General features: G+C 40.8%; 1 protein-coding gene across 2 annotated transcripts in view; it reads right to left on the reverse strand.

Annotated features, from left to right (window-relative positions):
• IQGAP2 (IQ motif containing GTPase activating protein 2) overlaps window positions 1-16,873 on the reverse strand; it is a 107,637-nt gene that overhangs the window by 38,309 nt on the left and 52,455 nt on the right. The window contains exons 6-12 of one of the 2 annotated variants that reach the window (XM_074166862.1): window positions 16,702-16,815; window positions 12,074-12,252; window positions 11,357-11,444; window positions 7,391-7,554; window positions 6,692-6,852; window positions 4,249-4,373; window positions 1,945-2,108 (exon numbers count right to left, since the gene is read on the reverse strand). In XM_074166862.1, coding sequence (XP_074022963.1) covers window positions 1,945-2,108; window positions 4,249-4,373; window positions 6,692-6,852; window positions 7,391-7,554; window positions 11,357-11,444; window positions 12,074-12,252; window positions 16,702-16,815 — 995 coding nt within the window. Of the gene's footprint in view, window positions 1-1,944; window positions 2,109-4,248; window positions 4,374-6,691; window positions 6,853-7,390; window positions 7,555-11,356; window positions 11,445-12,067; window positions 12,253-16,701; window positions 16,816-16,873 lie in introns of both variants that reach the window. The other variant, XM_074166863.1, reaches the window with a different exon arrangement.

A 16,873-nucleotide genomic window follows, 5' to 3' on the forward strand; every position in this document is an offset into this window, starting at 1 on the left:
TGGAAGATTTGGGTGCAGACTACTTCCTCAAAGCCACCACAGCTACAGGGACGTGACAGCAGGCTGGTTAGAACAGTGAGCAGGTTTGACCCATATGTTTTTCCAGATGCTGGGGAACACAGGAAGTTCACAGGCAGACCTGTCTGATCCTTGTAAATCAAATACTTCCTTTTACTATGCCTCACTTTTAAAACATGCTACATGCAATTGAAGGCAGATCTGCTTTATAAACAAGGCTCAGAAAAAGTAAGGAATAGACAGACTTTAGACATTGCACTATCTAGTCCATTTTGTTTGGATTTTTTTTTTTTTTTTTTAAGGAAAGTTCAATCTAAATCATAACTTTACCCAAAGAATGGTGATATCTGTGTGATTGACCAACATAGACAGCGAGTCAGACTAACGCATATGAGAGTTTCTTTTGGGAGCACACATAGTACAGTGTCTTGCTCTCTTCCTAAGTAGGAACAATGCTCCTGTTTACAGAGGAGATGTTTTAAGTCATCGTCAAAGGACTGCATAAACAAAATACCTCATGAGGGAAAGGACAGCGGAAGTCTCTAGGAACATGACAAGTTTTTCAATGAGAAGATTTCAAAGAGATTGCACAATCTTTGTTCCAAAACGTGGAGACACATGTTTGCTTCCTATCCGCCCATTCACACAGGGACAGGAGTAGGCACTAGGTTTGTGCCTGGGGAGGAGGGTGGCTGCTGGTGGGAGCGAGCTAGAACAGGGCTGCTGTGAGCAGGCACATGGGTGACTGACTGTAGGGTAGTATCTGCCTTGGGGACATGCACACATGCACAAAGGGTCTGACATGTCTTGGGTCAGCACTGTGTGGCCACCCACATGCACGGACACTCTCTGCACGCAAATAACAAGCCTGGCCCTTCCAGGACAGGTGAGGTAGTCAGCATGCACTCAACTCTCCCCAGCACACATGGCAAGGGAGGATGTTTTTCAGGATCCAGGGCACAGTGAAACCAGCCCTCACCGGGCGAAAAATCAAGATGTGCACACACCTTTTAAAAGCTCTAACAGTGAATTGCAGAAACACACTGTTTCACAGCCAGTACCACAGGTGAGGTGGCAAGATAGCTGGAAGATATTTCTACAAACCAAAGTTCAGGGACTTTCTCCAGTTGACCATATTACTTTAGGAACACATTATGTGAATTTTAAGCATCTTTTTCAGGCAGTGAGCGTTTTAAGTGCTGTGCTAGCAGCTTTAGCTAATCTTGTGTTCAGTCACATCCTGCAAACTGTTAGGCTGATCTTTGTTTATGCTTCCCTGAGCTGTGATGCTAACCAGGGCACTGTTTTTGGGGAAGCAGATAACAATATCCTGCTGAGATAGGTTTAAACTGAAGGCACATACAGGATGGCTAGTATGTTATTGCGTGATAAAGTCAGAACAGAAATATGTGCAAAATTCCACTATTATAGAGCACCAGATTCAAGTAACTGAGACTCCTTAAAGTATGTCCCAGAGGTTTGTTAATGAACACCATGACTCCTTCAGAATGACTATGACTCCTTTCTGGCAAAAATCTCAGTTCCGGACTATATTGTAACTACCTACCCGACACAGACTAGTAACTAGATTCTTGCACAAATTCATAACTATGTAAGGGCTGCTGTTGCCTACGTTTTGTAATAGTTGCAGCAACCTAGTAGAATTAAAAATAAGCAAAGTTACATCAAGTCAGTAATGACGTGCAGAATATGGCTTATTATTGATACACTGAGCATTAATCCCTTTTGCCAGTCAGAATAAACTGCAGTGGAAAAGTTCTTAGTGCCAGTTTGTCGCCATTGGCTTATTTACAACCTCATTGGCACAGCTAATCCAAACATTGGGGGAACAGGATAGGGACGCACATGTAAGTGAAAAGAATTGGTATTCAGGTTCTTTCAAACAGCAACAGTCAAAGCTCTAACCTTGCGTTTCTGTGCTTTGGCATGGTGCAGAACATCCTGATAATGCCTTGCATTTACTGGTCTCACGTCTTGCAGCTTGGCTGTGGGCAACAGTAGGGTTTCTAGAGTTTTCTCAGGATTTCCTTGGTCAATTGCTTCATTAATGTGGCCAATTGCAATGATTCCTATGAAATGGAAAAGTTATTAAAGACGTAGTTATCAAAGAAATATGCAACATACCAAGTATGAGGTACAAACAAAGCAGTAACATGAAGAACAGAAAAATCAAGAAACAAGAAGCAGAGGCAGCAACAGCAGATGATTTAAAATTATTTTTGCTCAAATAGTCATGTGAAACTATTAAGTTGTACAGTTTTCCTTTCTGCCACAGTTATTGATTTATTGATTCACATGAATCTATCACTTCATAAAAATTGAATTTATCATTGCCGAAAAAAGGAAACCAGACTTCCCTGCTTTAAGGGCAGGAGTGTCTACATGAAGCTTATGGAAAGTTTGGGCATCATATCTAAATATATTCACCTACATATTAGCTCGCAGTTCTGAAAGACTTATTTTCAGATGATTTCAGACCATATTACTTGACACCCTGATTTGGACAAATACTTACATACTGACCTTTCAGCAACAGCATTACATAGCAGCTTAACCTCATTTCTTTAAATTTCTCCTTAAATAACCAATCTGATAATGTTGACCTTATGAAAAATCACTTGATTGTTCAGACCAGTGGTACTCAGCACTTCAGTCAGCAAGTAACGTGGCCTGGTATATCTAATAAAATCTCTAACTCATTTTCTTCAGACTGGTCTCAACGTTTTAAAAATCAGTTTCCTCCTACCACCAAACAGTGGTGAAACACACTTCTTGGGGTATTCTCTCCTTAAGGCCACCCTAGAAGGGTGTCAGCCAAGGGCTTCTTCCCTATCACCTGTGAGGGATGGCATCCCTGCTGGCAGCAAATCCTTTCTCACCAAGTCTCTCCCAGACCCACCACAGCCCAGCTGGAGGGGGTCACAGATCCATGGCCTCATAAGGCTTTGGGAATGAGCCTTTTTTCTGGGGTGCTACCAAAGAGGGACCATGCAGACATATGGGCTTGCTTATGGAAACAGGGGCCACCCTTCATTCTCTCTTCTCTGCCCCAAATAACCATCCCCAGGCAGAGGTCAGTGTCACTGAAACCAAATGCAGCTATTTCAGCACTAAAGACAGACTCTCCTAACGTAAGACCACCTTTCTGAAGGCCTGTGTCAACTCCTAGTGACTGCAGAGATTCAGACAAAAAAGTGACAATATCAGTCACACAAGCCAGCATCCCACCCTGCCTGAGGGCACATTTTGTGAGCAAGCCACAAGGGTCCATGGCAGTTGCTTAACTAGATTTAGGAAACAACAATCCAGGCAGTTTTAGTATTTCTGTAATATAAACCTTCACTTGCCAGTATGAAACATAACACGCACGACACTGATGGCAGCGCGGATAGGGCACATGCACCATGCATCAGTGTCACCCTAGAAACACCTTGCGCCTTACGAAGGTTCTCAAACTGTACTCCAGACGGCTTCCCAAAGGGCAAGCAGTCTGAAAGCTGCCCTCTCCTTTCCTTGCTCCAGCAAATCAGATGAAACTTGACAGCCCCAAATTTAAGTAAAAAAAAAATAAAAAGAGTAAAAATAATAAAAATCATACTTCTATATCCAGTGGAGAAGCTTCATCCTTTAGCATTTTCGAAGCCCAAATGACCAGCTATCACATTTAATATAACACCACCCTTTTAGGGCAACCCATTTTTATTAGAAAAGTTGGGTATAATGAACCACTCTCAGGTAGGAAATCAAGTTACCTAAAGGGAGAGTAGGACAGATAATTGCACTGCATAACTTCTTACCAACTCCTTGTGAAAAACAAGGGCTTGGAAATAATTTAACATCAAAATAACCTCATTTCCACAGGGCTCTGCCTGTCATTTCATCCCCTATCCCCCAATATGCTCTTTGCTTACAAGTTCTGCAAAATCCCCAAAGCAAAACCATCCAGTCCAAATACAGAAAGACACTGCCAAATGGGCAGAACCCTGGGATTTGTAACACTGTAGAAGGCAGGCATCCTACCATACCTTTCAGCCAGTCAGAACATAACCAGGAATACTTCAAGGACATTTAAAGACCATCAGGTGTTTGAAATTATGAAATGCTCTTCTCTCTTGAGGAGTGTCTGTATGCAGCCATTCAGCACAGAAATTTATGTACTATGGACTAGACTGTCATCTCTGTGGGTGATGTAGAGGAAGAATTACTTACTTTGATTTTCTTCTTGAATTTGCATATTAACCATGTCAATGCAGTTCTGGATATCATTCCAGCTTAAATAATCTTGGCCTTGAGATGAAGCCTCTGACTTAATAGACAATAGTGTATCAGCATAACTATAAGAAGATATAAAATACATAAGTGTGTTTCATATATAAGAAACTGACATAAAGTATTAGTCAGATCATTTAGTGCCTATTTTTTTTTTTTCAGTTAGTGAACTTCAGACAAACCTATCTGTTGCCAAAATTATGGAGACATGCAAGCTGCCTTGCTGGTTCTATGCATGCATTTCAGCATCTGAAAAAAATGACCCTGTACACCAATTCAGAGCACTTTTCTTGGCAACATGGACTGATGGCAATACATACACTGGACATACAATTTGCTGTATGACACTATGGATAAATTTGGGAGAATCTATGGTCAGCTTCTTGCTACACTAAGTCAGAGACCAGAATTTCTGCCCTAGCATCGGGTAGCAGCACCTCCTGCTACTTCCATGCAGAGTATGATGGGCCATGGGCAGATGATGCTCCTCTCCCCACAAATCAGGGTCCATCTAAGCACAGGCTCTGTACCCTGTGTCTACTCTTCTTAGAAGGATGACAGATCAAGATAAGTTGGAAACCTTCACTGTAGTGTAAACTCAGGTATACATAAATGAAATAATTTTCATATTCCTGAATCAATATACAACTGCCACAATATGTCAGATCAAATACCTGTCTTTCATTTCTCAAGTTTCTGCTGGAAATAGATGATTGCCAAAAAAAAAATATTGGAGAGAATCATCATTTCCTGCTCTGATTTGCCCTTCCAGCATTCAGTAGCCTGCATTTAAGGGCTTCCCAAGCTGGAGGCTGCATATCACTTTAATAGTTGCAAACAATATTGTGCTCCTTAAATTTACCTACTCTAATTTGAAATCTTATATTCTTGAGGAATGAATCCCACTATTTGTTTTGTGAGATAGCAGTTCCTTATGTAAATTTTCAACTTCATATTTTATAGTGTCTAATCTATTCTCGCTCCAATTCTCATAAGAAAATAAAAACTAAAGATATAAGAAAAGCTAGTAACTTCCTTCCTTATAATACTCACGCTTTTGCAGACCTATGTCATATTTCCCCTAAATTCTGAAACACATTCTTAACAAGTTGATCTCTTCTGGTAGAAAGCCACTGACCACCATCTCTTTCAGTGAACTTTTTCTAGCTCTACTGTATTCCTTCTGGTATTGTGTAATCAAAGCTTCCTGCAATATTTGACATATGGGTGGCAGCACAAATTTACATAATAGCATTTTGTTTTATTCTCTACTCCAACTAATTCCTAGCGTTTCATTTTTGTTGCCTGGCAGCTTAATCTACAGCTCGGGTTGTCATAACAGCAGCCAAAAATACTGCACTTGGACACCTTGGGGCCCATTTCTGTATATTTATAACATTGCTTCTCTAGACCACAACACCGCCTCACATTAGTAGAGGCCAAGTGGCAGATTAATTTTACGCTACCTTGTGGCATTCTGCTTCCTATAACCAAAATACTGTCCTCTTATTCCTATCCTGACTGCCCTCCTTCCAGCTTTGAGACACCTAGCAAGGGCCACTCTCAGATTCCTGTCCCTGGCAGGGTGGTGAAGGTCTTCAGCCACTGCTGTCCCTTTTGCCTAGTAATGTCTTCCAGCAGCACATGGAGATTTCCACCACCCACGACCAAGAAGCAAGAAATGGCCCATGCGCCGATGCTCTCCCCCACATGCTGGGGGGTCAGGTCTCTCACAAATCATAGTGTTGCCTGATATTTTTTGCAGGTACACAGAAGAGCGCAGAGGTAGCAGCCATGTGCTGCTACAAATAGGGCATGTGGCAGTGCAAGCAGCTAGCAGCTGATTGAAGTTTATAATTTAGTGTTGAACGAGCATGTGTGCCACAGCATTGTACTCAGATTTTTAGCAAGCAGGACTGTGCTACATTCTTCAGACCTTTACAATTCTCAAGCTAAAAAGGGGTCAGCTGTGGTTTTAGGGAACTCCTGGACCTTAAGGCATTAAACACTACCTCATTCCAAAGTTCTTTCAGTATTGCAGAGAGGTTACTGATTAACAGTTTCCAGCTACAGTTGGTTCGTGTTTTAGTGCCTGAAAAAATTCTAGTCAGATCTTAATGTTTACTTTCCAAGGATATTTTCCCTGCACCTCACACATCCTCTGCCCTCAAACATCTGGGGTTGCGTGCTTGCTTATACTTAGATACACAACTAGTTCAGCAATTGTCACATTATCCCTTATTAACTTGGAACACAGATGTTTATCTTGTAGCTCTTTCGACTTCATAGCCACAACACAAGACAGCCCACCTAGCAAAATGCCTACTTATCCTATTGCAGAAGTTGCCAAGTCTCATCCAGACAACACAAAATGAACCTTTACCGTTGAAAGTTTTCTTCTTCCAGATTATTGAAGCCAATGCATGGGTTACTAAGATGACTCTTTATCATTAGGATGTCCTTATTTTCCAAGGCCTGGTTTAGCAACACAACAGCTGACAACATTTCTACTGCAATAGACAGTTCATCATGTGCCAGGTAGTTCTGTAGGACGATAACGTACTGCAGTCAGGAAACTAAATAAGCAGTGTAACGAATCTGAGTTACACAGTCTAGATACCATCAAGGAGATGGCCTTGATTTAAAAACCTGGCAAATTTCCAAGTCACAGGCATGTCAGATTAACACAACACTGGTGGTAGAGATTACTGGGTTTGCTACATATCCCTTCAGCTTTTCCTTCTTTTTCCCCACAATCCCATCTATTCTGGTTTTACCCTCATAGCAGGGAACTACTTTTCTACACAATATATAGAACGGAGTTAGTCCTCATTAAGGGCATGCAACAATTAAAAAATGTCAGTTGATTTGTTGTGACACAAAAGCTCAGCCAGAGCAAAGTGTGTCAAGAAACAAGTTCTGTGATTCAATATTGCTTATCCAACCAAAACCATTCATGCAATATGTAACACTATGGCAAGAGAATTAAGTCTGGTTTTACACAACAACATGCTATGTTTGTGCTCTTTCATGGTTTGACTACATAACATCAGCGAGCAGGTTGTAATCTTTTCACTCTTACCACAGCATTCTGTTGTTGGAGGTTGAACAGCTCAGTCTGATAGACAGCAGCAGCAAATGAGTGAACAACAGGCAGCTGTGCCTCCGGTTTCATCAGTGCAACCAGTGTTTTACTAGGATCACAGTTACGAATTGCAGTATTGATATTGTCAACTGCTATAAGTTCTAGAGAACAGCAGGGAAAGAAAATCCTATTAATTTTCATATGCCGTTTGCTCTTTATGCCATATAGATGACAATTAGGTTATTCCAAAGAGTATCATTTACTGTCATTAGAGAAAAAAAACCAACCACGTTTGTGTGAGATTCTTCAAGACACAACTGCTGAATGTTGCAAAACCAGTGTCTGTTCAAAGGTATGCAGCAAATAATTTTCTGGATATTTGGATATTAGAGAATGCTTATTGTACCTTTAACTCAAACCCAAGGAGCTGACCTTATCCTAGCACTGAGAAAGCCCCAACATCCCTCCTGGATTTGCTTGCAGCAAGTACTGCTGGATATGTCAGATCCAGTGCCTCAGTCTTGTTTCACCCCAAGTGCTCCTTTTCTTCTGGGCCGTATTTCCTTCCTTGCCTCCTCCTTTTGCCAGGATCTAACTCAGCTAGCTAGAACAAGCCTGTCCTGACACACCAATGACATTTTTATTGTGCATTTCAGGTATAAATTAGCCTGGCAGAAAGTAGCCAAATGTGTTGGGGGGTTGGGATTTTCAGTAGCTGGTGGAAAACCACATGCTACAGCATCTACAACTTCCTCTGTATGCAACCTGTTTGTTTCTCTAACAGCGTGGAAGATCAGTCCTCACAAGCACAGCCATTTAGAAATGGCAGCTTCTCTACAGCTCGAATTTCAAATTAAACACACCACCATAGAGGAGTACGCGTGTAACCCTTTTTGGTACCTGAACAACTCGCCTGTTCTGCTTTTTGCTGAACTGACTTCAGCAGAGGTTTGAATCCCCGCAGAAAAGTGCTGAAAAACACTTCCCACTTGGGCAGCTGCAGAAACCTTACAACACCCCTTAGCTTAGTCACAGCCACCGTAATTGCACACCTGGAAGAGCCAACTCGGAAGAAACCCAGGCCAGGACACACCCAGGAACACGTTGCACAAGGGACCGCTCTGGTCTTGCGCAAAGGGAAACAACCTTGAAAGTCCGAGTGCATGTGGCAGAGTAAAGAATGACAATTATGTAAATGTCATTTCCATCAGCAAAATAACCCCTATCTCCTCCGCCTTATCTTATGGCTTTTCTGTATACTATTATCCAGGGAATGTTTTTAGTCACCGCTGACTGCTCAAGTTTGTACAACACTGCTTGTACAGCAGACACCATCCACAGTTCATGCATGCAGAAGCACTGAGATATTGTACAATGCAAAGACTTAGACAACCTTTCTAAGTAACCAGCCCCACCTAAATAAGCCTCTCGCTTCTCATTTCAGTTGCTCTGAAGCGTGGTCATATGGGGCCATGTTGTTCTTGAAGGGTTTGGCTGTTCCTGAGGTTAGAAAAAGGAAAGGCTCTCAAAGCTGTGACGTGCATGCTTTTTTAAAGAAAAGAGCAGAGGAAAGGAGTCATAGCCCACAAACGGACTAGACTAGCTCTGAAGTCAATAACCAAGCTACTGGTTTCTAATTCAGGAACTGAGCATGCAACTGGCAAAACACATTTTACATTGTTCACATTCCAATAACAAAACCTACTATTTTTTCCCTTTAAAACCAAATACAAGAAATAAGTTGCTCTCCAGATCACCGTTACTGCTTTTCATACATCATGTCTTCCCTCCTCATTTCCTTTACCAAGGAGCAACTCTTTTAGAGAAAGTACTGCTTACCATGCCTAACAAATCTAAAATAGTCTAACCTTTGAGGTAGCAAGTTAGACTTATTTTCCGACTTCAGTTCACCTCACAGTACAGCCTTTAAGTCACATTACAAAAGCAGTCAGCCCAGATTCAAGGCACCAAAATAATACCAGAGATGAAACATCCATTAAGCCATGCCCAGACGTAGCACGAAATGACAGCAGTTTAACCAAAGCTGAACTTCCTAGCAAAGAAGTTTCCAGTCAAAAGCAGCAATACATGCACTGCAAATTTAGATCCCCCTTAACTATATTTTTTTATAAACTGTAACGTGTCTTGTGACATTCTTAGCAGAGTAAAAACAGGTTGGATTTAGATACATGTTACAAAGTGAGAGTAATTTTCCTCTGTGGTAGAATGATCACATGGAAGAATATTTTGTAATCCTATTTTAATTCTACAAGGATGGTCATCGTTCCCAAGTGAGGATTAATACTGCTCTGATTAATGTTTGTTCAAGCCATCAAGGCATGCATTGTCTTCCATTTTAGCCAGCGTGTTTACCAGTGACTCAAGTTATTCAAAGAAAAAAAAAAATACCTCAGATAAGAGTATATACAATGCAGCACAGATTGGTGACTTGGCAATTGTGTCACTGAGAAGAACAGTTACAAAAATAAAATGCAATGCATGTGGTTTCAGTTTGAGAAACCTTGTTGACGTTCAAGAAATGGTGGATTCAATTAATCAGCTTAACATAATTAAACAATGATAGTAAAAAACGAGTATTAAAACAGTTACTCACTAAGCTTGTGAGCCTCAGCTTCTGCATTGGCAACACTAACTTCTTTCTGTATTTCACTTTTGTCGAGCATATTTGGAACCCCTGCTATCTAACAGATCAGAAAAAAAGATTTAATTATGCTTTTAAGTTTGATGGGAGATAAGGGATAAAACCTTTTGATGGGACACTAGGATTTGATTGTACTATCACCTGTGCATCAAACACAATGTCACAGTAACCATAGCATTAATCTTACCCTGTGATTTTCATCTTACTCAAAATGATGGATTTTCTCCTTAAAACCCAATTGAGTCTTTAATTTGCTGTTAATGATTCGATATTACCTTTTGTTGGACTCAAATTATAATTAATTTTCAAAGCAAACATAGGGGCTGCATGCTATAACTCAAATTTTCTTCTTAAGTCTTAATAACTACTTATAAGAGCATCATGCTCTTTAGTGCAAATGCAACCACTTTGGTGTCAATTAGTACATCAATTATTCTAAAACTTTTATAGAACAGTTCCATAAGTGTTGCTGAAGGCAGAGTAAAGGCAATTTCCCTCTGGATTAAATTCAGCTAAAAAAATGTCAACTGATGCATAATGCCTGTTTCATTCAATTACCTGCATTTTCTGTTCTTTAGAATCACACAATTGCAATAGGTACCATGAGGAATTTTGTGGCAGAACTTCAAGTAGGCTCAGAGCAGGACGGTTCAGACCTGCCATCAGTGCCACTTCATCTTGCCGGCCAATAGCCTCATTCACTTGGACTAAAGCTATGTGAACTGAAATGAAAACAATGTTTATAAAACAGCAAATACGCTTTCGCAAAAAAAAAAAAAAAAAAAAAAAAAAAAAAGTCCATCGCTGTCAGCATCTCACTATTTGTAAAAGCCAGCTAGGGCAGCAATCATTGTCCAGCAGAGGATTGTCTACTTCAAGACCAAATCCTACAAAGGGAGACTCTGTGCTGTGCAAGCCCATGTGGGAGCAGTTCAGCCACAGCTAACTGAAAGCTTATGAATTAATTTTGGCTCTATATAGAAGAGGGGGTCAAAATTTACAGTATTCTGCACACAAAAGGAACTCAAACGTAAGAAAACAGAGCAGGCAATAAATGATTTGATTCTGAACCAAGGAATCCTCACAGCAAAAACCACAAACACAGACATTAGCCCCGCAAAAGATTAGTAGAAAAGGAGCAGCAAGAAAAAACTGTTGTAGACAAACATTAACTACTTTTGCATATTTTAAAAGTTTTCACAGAAATATTTGTTTTGTTCATGTGGATTCAAGTCGCATTCAGCTGGAATCTGGGAGATCACGTTATGTGCAGACTTCTATAAGGATCCAGAATGTCTTACTGTTTATCTTATTGATATTGCCTTGAATCTCAGCTTGTGTCAGCAACTCCTCGTAGACGTCTCTCTCTTCTTCAGAGATCGTGCCATTCTAAGAAAACAAAATTGTTGCTAGTACACACAAAAACTTTGCAGAGAGAAAAGCTATTAGTGGGAGTTATTAAAACTGTATCAGCTGAAATATTTACTGGAGGTATTTGTAAAGGAATTTGTTGACCACATGAACTAAAGTTATTAGTACTTCGCGGTAACTGGCTGACCAATATTTTCTGCTTCCCGTAAAATAGCCATGTAAATACAGTGTAGCATTTTTCAACTACAAAAAGCATTAGCTGTCATGTAAAAAACAAAGCAAATAATTTTACATTAAAGCTCTGTGGCAGAGGTTATACTTAAAGGTATAATTCTTTTTGCAACTTTTTAAACAGAAAATTTGTATTTTCTAAAGCAGTTGATAGGGGAAATATTTTTTTCTTTCTGTCTTCTGATATTTTATCCAGTTAAGCTACATCACACTCCTAGTAATCATTTTCTTATGAAATTGGCTGTCAGCTTGTTGTATTACCATTATTTCTCTTATTTATCTTAAAAGTGTTTTTTCCCCCTAATTGCACTAATTTTTAAAATTAATTTAAGTTAATTTTTAAAACAGTAATACCACAACATGGAAAGCAACATGAAGGAATACGTACACTAGGAGTGCTAATAAAATACCACTACCTTAAGTCTTGCATTTGATTCTTTTCTCCGTTTAGCTTCAAGGAGTTCATTCTGATAGTCCTGTGCAAGTTCCTCGTCCACGTTTAGCAACATTGCATTTGGGTTCCTCAGAGTTGCAATGGTTTGCTCAGCTATTCCCTTCTCAATAGCTTCATTAATTGCTATTACTGCTGCATGCACTAGAATTAAAAGCACACTCCTAAGTGTCAGGAAGCAAAACATATTCAAAACTGTTGCTCTTTCCACTGATTTATTTGAAATGTGGGTTTAATATATGTAGAACAATTTACATATTCCCCTTCAAATATCCCACTCCTAGTGTTTCCCCTACACTGCAGCAACAGAAGCACTCAACGCTTGTTTGAAGGTGACACATTGCTCTCTGTTCCATGTTCACCCTTCGCCCAACTAGGGGTTACTATTTTACTGACAGAAAATAAAACATGAGTTGCATTTTATTGTTGAAGTCCTATGTCATTTAAAAGGTGATTACGTGCAGGAACTGAAAGCATTTTTGGTAGTTTTTCTCTTAAAGCTGCTCTTGTGTCCATAAAGATACGAGACATATGAAAGTATTGTCTAAAGTAACTATATCTGAAAGATGCAACACAAGAATAAGGAAATTCAAATGCCATGAAACTTGTCCTCCAGAAAATATAGTTAAGACTCCCCAGGCAGGGTGCTGCCCTATACGCCACATCTAAGCCTGCCTGGAATGAACCAGCTCCTATCCTAACTGAGGATCTCCATGAGCAGTTGAGGAACCAGAGAGGTAGTGATGTAACGGTCCCTACTTCTATCACCTGCAAAGCCACAGGACAGCAAACTTTAAATGGGGGGGGTGGGGGGGAGGAAGAACACCAAAAGGGCCTTGCAGGGTTCTCAAAATGTTATTGCACAGGAGAAGGGGAAAAAGTGCCGTAAGACCCACTACAGTCATTGACCAGCTGAAGTTTCCTTTTGACCTTTCCTTTGAGAAAACAAGAAAACTTCGACTACTAAGCAAATGCTTGACTTTAAGAGTCATAGAATCATCGAATGGTCTGGGTTGGAAGGGATCTTAAAGATCATCTAGTTCCAACCCACCTGCCATGGGCAGGGACACCTCCCACTAGACCACTAGAGTCAGAAAAGTCAGCAAATTTCCATGAATGCACAAAATCAAACCCTCTTCCAACTGAATTAGGAGTCAAGTAACAGCTAACACCCTTCCCAGGTATTCCCTGCACACATTTGGCCCTAAGATCACTCTAGATGAAGGACTTTCACTAGAGCTACTGTTTATCTGAACCTTCATGCCACATAGAGACTCTAATGACTGGTGGCATAGTTATCTCAAAGATTTTACAGGCATTACTGTATACAATGTGATTCCCGATCAATGTTTATCTAGATCTTACCCCAAAGGAGGAGCACAGCAGCTCCCCATTTATCATCACAGCAGCTTGTCTAGGTTTTATTTTCATGCTGCAAATGAGATGTGCAAGGCAAAACACAAATGCCATTTTTCCTTATTCTATCAGTATTTACTTGCTACATGGCCCTGCATGGTTTTGCTAAAGTGGAGAATAGCATTCAGTAAAAAGCACTTTTTTGAATTAAGCTTGACTGAGGGTCTATATATCTCAGTTTAGAGCCTTCCGTTTCTTCCAGTATATGAAAGAAATGAAAGATGCTTGTCAATGATCAGGAAATTTCAGTTTTTAGAAAAACAAAGAGTTATACTAACGTAGAACTGAAGAGCGGACCATTGGAAACTCAAGATAGGCAAATAAAGCATGAAGTGTAGCTATATATTCTCAGAGACAGAAATTACTGGAACAACTTGTCTAACTGTTGGTGAATAACCCATTGCCTAGCATTAAATTCATGCTAGAAAGTTGTTCTAAAATGCTTTTGCTCTAGCTCAGTTCAGCACAGCATCAGATGGGAAACACAAACAGCAGGTATGGTGGAGGAGAAGCAAGCAGAGAGAAACACTGGTTCTTTTGACACTGAATTTTACAGAGGAAGTTCAGATTGGACATTAAGAAAAGATTCTTCACGGGGAGGGTGATCGGTCACTGAAGCAGGGTCCCCAGGGAAGTGGTTGCAGAGCCAAGCCTGTCAGTTCAAGGAGCCTCTGGACAACACTCTTAGTCCTATGGTTTAGTTTTAAGTCATCCTGTGAGGAGCAGGGGAGGTGGACCCAATGACCCTTTATGGGTCCCTTCCAAGTTGAAATATTTGGTGATAATATGAAGACCCAAACCAGCATGAGGAGATAAGAGAAGACTGCCATTCTTAGACACACAAGTCACACCCACATCCTCATATAACAAAACACATAGGAAGGATGTAATCTCTTCCACAGCTGTGTAAGAGGCCTCACTGATGTAAGCAGAGCTAGCAAAAAAATAGTAGGTTCAAGGTTAGGAGAAATGTGAACAGGTATTGGTGGATGTTGTGAACCCATCTACCAAGAGAAACAGTGAGAATCATAGAACGGTTAGAGTTGGGGAAGGGACCTTAAAGATCATTGAGTTCCAACCCCCCTGCCATGGGCAGGGACACCTCCACTAGAGCAGGTTGCCCAAAGCCCCATCCAGCCTGGCCTTAAACACTTCCAGGGATGGGGCATCCACAACTTCCTTGGGCAACCTGTTCCAGTGCTTCACCACCCTCACAGTAAAGAATTTCCTCCTAAGATCTAATCTAAATCTCCCCTCTTCCAATTTAAAACCATTACCCATGTCCTGTCACTACATTTCCTGGCAAAGAGTCCCTCTCCGGCTGCCCTGTAGGCTCCCTTCAGATATTGGAAGGCTGCTATGAGGTCTCCCCAGAGCCTTCTCTTCTCCAGGCTGAACAACCCCAGCTCTCTCAGCCTGACTGGACTTGAAAGAGTAGCCTGGAGGCATGGAATAACAGAGAGGGTTACTTGCCAAATAAGCTCACTCTGAAAGTGCTCAAGCTTACTCTTTGCATGCTGATTCCTACTACTGCTGACAGCACAGCAGGAGTCATCAGCAGCCGTTTCGCTTCCTATCTCCATTTTCTTACTCCATTTCGCAGGCAGAGTGGTAGAACCTTTCCTCCAGCAGGATCTCCGTGTCCAGTCTCACTAGTGTGTGAGGGTTCCCATAGCAGACGTTTCCTGTTCTGGGGCAGGGCACGTTATCTGCAGCACACTCCTTGCCCAAAGGGACACCAGCTAGCATCAGCAAACCCTGCTTTTCTATGGAAGACTGAAAACACTTCAGAAGTTAAAGGAAAACCTACACACACTATAAACAGCTTTCAGAGAAGGAAGTTGCAGCCCTTTCATCTTCCAGGGAGCTTCCTTCCTTCCATGAAAAGTGCTTGGGAGACACTAAATTTCTGAAAACTTGCTAAAAAAGGAGACAAACTACCCTGACTTCCAAAAGCAGTATTTTAAGAGCTAGCTTTGCAGAAGCGTGCACGTATTAAGCTACAGCAGGCTCAAAAATATACAACACAGACAATGTAAAACAACATGAAGTGTGTTTTAAGTTAAGGTCTGGAAATTTCAGCACACTAAATAACATCATGAATCAGCTTGTTTCAATTATACTACTTTGCAAGGTTTAACAAAGTTGCAATGGAATTTAATTATAAGGCAGCCTTTATTCCTCCCACCTCCCGGTGTACAGTCTGCAGTACTGTTACTGGTTTGTATCAACGACCTACTGTGCCAGCCCCTCTGATTTTCAGTTTGCCCCTCTGAAAAAGGCTAGGATTTTGAACAAAATATCTAGAGCTCGTGTGGATTTAAGTGGACACACTTCATTTCAAGTCATTTAAGTTCAAGCAATTATATTTTTTAAATTATTTTTAAAATTTATCACTTCATTCCACAAAAAAACCAAAACAAAACAAACCAACCAACCAAACAAAAAAACAAACCTGAAATGGAGAAAAAAAACCCACCCAGATTTACAGATGGATAGGCTCGGGCAGCAAAAAAAACCCATTTAATTTTGTTTTTGAGTGGATGTTGTTCAAGACAGACTCAAAAGGACCATAAATGCGCATCAGTCCCCCCAGAAAGGAAAGCTTCTTTTGGATGCACCAGCAGCATGTGCCCTTCAAGCAGGGTTCTACCTGGTGTGTGAGCTACAGCATGCAGTTAGAGAGACTGAAAACTGCCCACAGAGGCAAGCGGTTGCACTGCCATACATAAGAGAGTTGCTTGTCTGGAACAGTGCCTTGTCCTCACAGCAACCTGATCGGAAGTATGAGGAAAACTGCAAGAGCCCAACAGAGGGATGAGGCTCAAAAAAGAAACCTTGTTCCCGTGGCTATCTCCGTCGTACCCTCTATGGTGCAGAAGCAATTTGTCACTCTAGAGGAGCACTAGCTACCAGAACATTAGATCCATGCAAAAGATTGTAAGAAATCTTTGTTCCTGGTAGCACTTCCTATGGTTCAATGGAGATGCTTGAAAGTGCAGACTGAAAAACTGCAAGAGGTCTTGTAATGATGAAGTGTGATAGCCAATGAAAACTTGCTTGCTTTTCCTCTTATTTATCAATAGGTGGCAAACTAGGTGAATTGAAATACAGACAATATTTTGTTAGGATTCTGTCATATTTTCAAGTAGAAAAGAAAACAAGAGCCACACTTACATGCAGCTTCATCCACTGATAATTCACTGGCCAGAATCCCACCAATTTTACTAAAAGATGGCATCTGTATACCGTATTTCTCTAGCTCCTTTCGCATGTTGCTGATTTCTTCCTCTGTTCACACACACAAAAAAGAAATATTATCAGAATAAAGTCGTAACAATTTAATTAT

This window comes from Numenius arquata, chromosome Z (assembly GCF_964106895.1).
Source record: "Numenius arquata chromosome Z, bNumArq3.hap1.1, whole genome shotgun sequence".
Taxonomy (NCBI): Eukaryota; Metazoa; Chordata; class Aves; order Charadriiformes; family Scolopacidae; genus Numenius; species Numenius arquata.